At 45.7% G+C, this 5,000-nt stretch overlaps 1 protein-coding gene across 1 annotated transcript in view; it reads right to left on the reverse strand.

Moving 5' to 3' along the window:
* dgkh (diacylglycerol kinase, eta) overlaps positions 1 to 5,000 on the reverse strand; it is a 93,652-nt gene that overhangs the window by 16,223 nt on the left and 72,429 nt on the right. The window contains exons 17-19 of the mRNA XM_080753211.1: positions 3,849 to 3,980; positions 1,256 to 1,390; positions 222 to 339 (exon numbers count right to left, since the gene is read on the reverse strand). Of these exons, the coding sequence (XP_080609337.1) occupies positions 222 to 339; positions 1,256 to 1,390; positions 3,849 to 3,980 (385 nt within the window). The remainder of the gene's footprint in view (positions 1 to 221; positions 340 to 1,255; positions 1,391 to 3,848; positions 3,981 to 5,000) is intronic.

The following is a 5,000-nucleotide window of genomic DNA, read 5'->3' on the forward strand; positions in this document are numbered from 1 at the left end:
TGCGCGCTTATAGATCGGCTATTTGAATTTCGGCCAGCTAGGACTTCCAACATCAGGATGCAGCATCGGACCCAATAATCTGGCATGGACCGGCCTCTAGTTTATAGTCTTAACAGTGTTCTTACAGCGAGTCCAGATCAGGCTCTAGTTTATAGTCTTAACAGTGTTCTTACAGCAAGTCCAGATCAGGCTCTAGTTTATAGTCTTAACAGTGTTCTTACAGCGAGTCCAGATCAGGGTCAATGAAGGGCGTCGCACCAAATGGGTCAATGTTGGCCAGTAGCATCTTGCTGATGATGGAGCTGCCAGCTATGGAGGCAGCAAGACCAGCACGCAAACCTGCACAAAACACACACACGCACGCACGCACGCACGCACACACACACACACACACACATACATCATACTCTCAGGAATACAATTTTTACCCTGTGTGCCTGTGTGCCTGTGTGTGCGTGTGTGTATGCTTGTGTGTTTATGCATGGGTCCATGCATGCTTTTCTTTGCTTTGTGTGTATGTGTCCATCTGTATGTGTCAATCAATAGCAGTGTGTAGGTATGGACGTGCGACGTGCATGCATGCGTGCTTGTGCAACTCAGTGTCGGTATCCCTGAAACGTCACATTTGGACATGACGGGATGCCATGGCGACATCACATGTTGACATGCCTAATCCTATCCCAAACCCTAACCTCACAAAAATAACGCCTAAACCTAACCGTAAAGGAGAATTCCACACTAGTGTTTTTCTTACAGTAATCTGATGTTGGTCCATCCATTAACCAGTAGTAGAGGCGGAAAAAATGCCCCAACGATTGCGGTCAGACCAAACCCTACCCCCACAAAAAACTATGCGGAGAGAGAGAGAGAGAAAAGTAAAGTCGAACAAATGATGGGATTTGATCCCGGGAGGTTGAGAGCATTGCTACCACGTTAGCCAAAGAGGAGACTGACCACCCGCTTGTTTCGAGTAGTATTTGAAGCTCCAAACGATGTCTGCCGTTTAGCTTTTGCAGTCCTATAGTGACTCATTGGGGATTGAAAATGACAGAGTGGCAATAACTGACGCCTATTTGTGAGAATATGTTGGCGTGTGTGTGTGTGTGTGTGTGTGTGTGTGTGTGTGTGTGTGTGTGTGCGTGTGTGCGTGCGTGCGTGCGTGCGTGCGTGCGTGCGTGCGTGCGTGCGTGCGTGCGTGCGTGCGTGCGTGCGTGCGTGCGTGCGTGCGTGCGTGTGTGTGTGTGCGTGTGTGTACCAGGGCATATTATCCGTGTGTTGAGCACAGGCAGGTTCTCCTTGCTGGTGGTGAAGGGTGTTATGGAGAAGGAGCCACAGGACTGTGTGCTACGACTCATTCTCCTCTCCATAGGAGAACACGGGCTCTTGGCAGCTGGACGGGGAACAACACACAAACACACAGTCAACTCACATGCCATTTTTGTTTTCGTTTTGTTTGTCCACCATTTTGCCAGCAATGTTTTCATTGAGAATCGTCTCCGTTGCTTCTCTGTTTAACTGGAGGATTCAAATGATGAGGAGGATGAGAGAGGAATGACTCCTCTTCAGGGAGGGATGGGTGGATTTGACCACTTGAACACCAGCGTCCGTATTCTGGGCATGTCATAATAGGTGAACATGGTGAACATGATGATTGGCTATTTTCAGGGAAGTGTAGAGCGGGAAAAAGGAGTGGACCAAGAAAAAGGAGTGGACCAAGTATAGACCCCTGGTCAGTGAGGTACATTGGGTTTAAAATGGTTCAGTGCACATTGTCAACATTACAAGGTCATAAATGTCATTTTGTATTCTACATTATATATAGACATAAAATAATCGACCAAAAAAAGGGACGCCAGGTTGAAACTTGTGTCCTTTCCTTCACTAAGTGTGTCCCTGATTTGCTTGTTTTAGCAAGTCCAACTGGGTAGTGGGTACCAGGCACGTGCACACATAGACATCAAAGGGGGCTTGAGCCCCTGCCCTTTTATCTGTCTGTAAAAAGGTGCCCTCTCCAGACCATGAATGCAGTTTTCACTACAGTGAAAGAAATGCAAATGCCCTCTTTCCATGCCATACCTGAAGGCAGTATTCAAGAGAATCGCTTTGTCCAAACTCTCCTGAACTTGATTGCAACATATTATGTTGAAAGAATTGCCCTCTTTGTGTAGAAATGCCGTATGCCACATCTCCAGTATTGACTATGCTTACAGTAGTTCAGTGTGGTATCAAGCACCGAAAATAGCCGACCTCCAAGCTTGTGAGCTTGGAGGTCTGCTAATTTCAATATTTTCACCAAAAGCCCTTTTAGAAATGTCAGCCCCTGCCTCTCTAACATTCTCTGCACGTCCCTGGTGGGTACCAATGAGAGGAAAGAGACAAGGAGAGGAAACAAGGAGGGGATACGCGGCGGAGGGACAGCGATACCCCGCCACCCAGCCACCCCACGCCCATGTATGGAAAATGTGTGGCAGGAAGGAAGCAGCCCCCATGATAAACAGGAAGAGCTCCTGTCCCGGAGACAATAACACATCCTATAAGACTGACACTCTCTCACACACACACACACACACACACACACACACACACACACACACACACACACACACACACACACAAATTATAAAGGCTGCACCATCACAGTTTCCATGGGTAAAGCCATGTATTATTAAACAGACCTCTCCATTGCCAGAGACTGCAGTGGCGGCTGGAGATAGAAAGATAGACAGCCTGGCCTGGCCCAGAAGGTGGAATATCACGGGGAACGGTTTCTCTATGCACTTTTAACACTAATACTACTTCAGTTTATTAATGACAGGAAACATGATTTGCGTCAGCACTTTTTCCATTGGCTATGTGTCTGGGTTAATGTGAGATGCAGGGAGTGCGGGTTCCACTAGGTGGCATCACTGGACATCTTGTGTGATTTCCTCGACAGCAGTTCTTCACATAGTAGAACAAGTTACTCTCTGATTTGTTGTGACTGTAGAGTGACGGCACTGTCAGAGAGCCACGAGAAATCAGAGGTCACTACTACAACCGTGTGTAAAAAGTGCTAATGACATTTCTTTTCCAAAAATATCAAGCCACCAAACCATGAATTAACAACTACAATATTGGAGCCGAGGGGGCCGTTGCTTGGAATCATGCCAGCCGACAAGGTGAATGGAAACAGGTTATGGGTTTGGAACATGGCCAAGTTTTCACCATGTAAACATCTTAGAAATGGAATCGGGACCAGCCGACTGGAAGTGGAATGTAACAGGGCTGAGACCAGAGGGCTTTATTTGTCACTCACTCTTACAGGTACAAGCAATGGCATGTTGGTAGCTGGGTCACTGACTTGACCCTGGGTCAAAATAGTAGAACAGGGGTCTTCAACAGGGGGTCCAGGACCCTTAGGGGGTCCTCAGAGTTACTACAGGGGGTCCTCCAAATCTTTGTGTGATAGACACTTGTTTTTTCCCCCTTTTTTATATTAACCACTTGAACCCTAGCGTCCATATTCTGAGAACTTTAGGCAAAAATAGCAAATCTACAAGCTGTCAACGCCTTGTGAGCTTGTAGATCGGCTATTTTTGGCAAAGAGCTTTGGAGGGGGAAAAGAGCTGTACAGCGAACGGTCAAGTTTATTATGTATTGACGGTTCAAATGGTTAAATATCTGAAAACCCAAATTAACATGAATCCAAAATATACTGATGATCGTGCTGTCAAACAATGAAACTATATGGAATCTATGATAAGGTTGTGGGGGTCCCTGCTTCATCTCTCTCTTAGAGCTAAGGGGCCCTTGGCCTGAAAACGTTGAAGACCCCTGTAGTAGAAGAATAAGGAATTCATTCTACCCACATGGCAGTGCCTCCAGTTCCTTGGTGTCCTCGTCCTTCTCGTTGTCTCTGTTCTCGTCCTCGCTGTCTTTCCTGAACTCCAGGGGAGAGGGCATCTCTGTGTCCTCTGTGTGGGCGTTCTGCTCGTCCAGTACTGAATAGAGAAAGAGGAGAGATGTAAACATCATTTTGGATTCTGCAATCGGTAAATCCATTCTCTTAAAGCAGGGGACTTCAACAGGGGGTCCAGGACCTTAGAGTTACTACAGGGGGGCCCCAAATCTTTGTGTGATAGGATAATTCTTTTAAATGAACAACTTGAACCCTGCATCCCTATTCTGAGGAGAACTTTAGTCAAAAATAGCAAATCTACAAGCTCTCAACGCCTCACAGCTATTTTTGGCAAATAGGTTTGGTGTAGAGGAAAGAAAAACACATTAACATGAATCCAACATATACTGATGATAGTGCTGTCAAACAAGTTGATGAAAATCTGCGACACAATTTTATACAATATGTAGTGGGGGGTCCCTGCTTTATCTCCCTCTCAGCTAAGGGGTCCTTGGCCTGAAAACGTTGAAGACCCCTGTCTTAAAGTGTTTAATATCTCAATCATTTGTTTGAGTAATGATTGTATAATTTTATTGTATGCCATGTAGTACAGTATGTGAATACCACTCTGTGGCCCCTTTTCCACCGAAAAAAAACATTCTAGAACTGTTTCCGTTGTAGATTCTTGAAACCTTGGTTCTTTCACAGAACCGTCCGTGAACCGGCTTGCGTGTCCACCAGTTTTAAGCAGAACCATTGTAATGAGGGGCAGCATAGCTGAATGGATAGACAACCCCAAGTTTGATTCCACTGGCCTGGTCAGCAATGTGTCAAATATGACTGGTCGAAATGTCCATTTGACAGGGTGACTTCAATTGTCAATTGCCATTACAGTTATACTTTTCTTTTCTTTTTTATTTCTTTCTTTTGGCTTTTGGTATTGTTTACGTCATGTCTGCATCTTCTGTATGTTGTACTATATGGATTTGAATACGCTGCCTTAGATCGAGGCGTTGTGAGCATGTAGATCTGCTATTTTGTGATATACAAAATGTAATGCCTCAACTCTTAGTGCTCGTCAGGGTGGGGGGGGGGTCCCCAGTTCAAATATGATTATTTTGGG

The sequence above is a fragment of the Nannobrachium achirus genome (assembly GCF_963921795.1).
Source record: "Nannobrachium achirus genome assembly, chromosome: 22".
NCBI lineage: Eukaryota > Metazoa > Chordata > Actinopteri > Myctophiformes > Myctophidae > Nannobrachium > Nannobrachium achirus.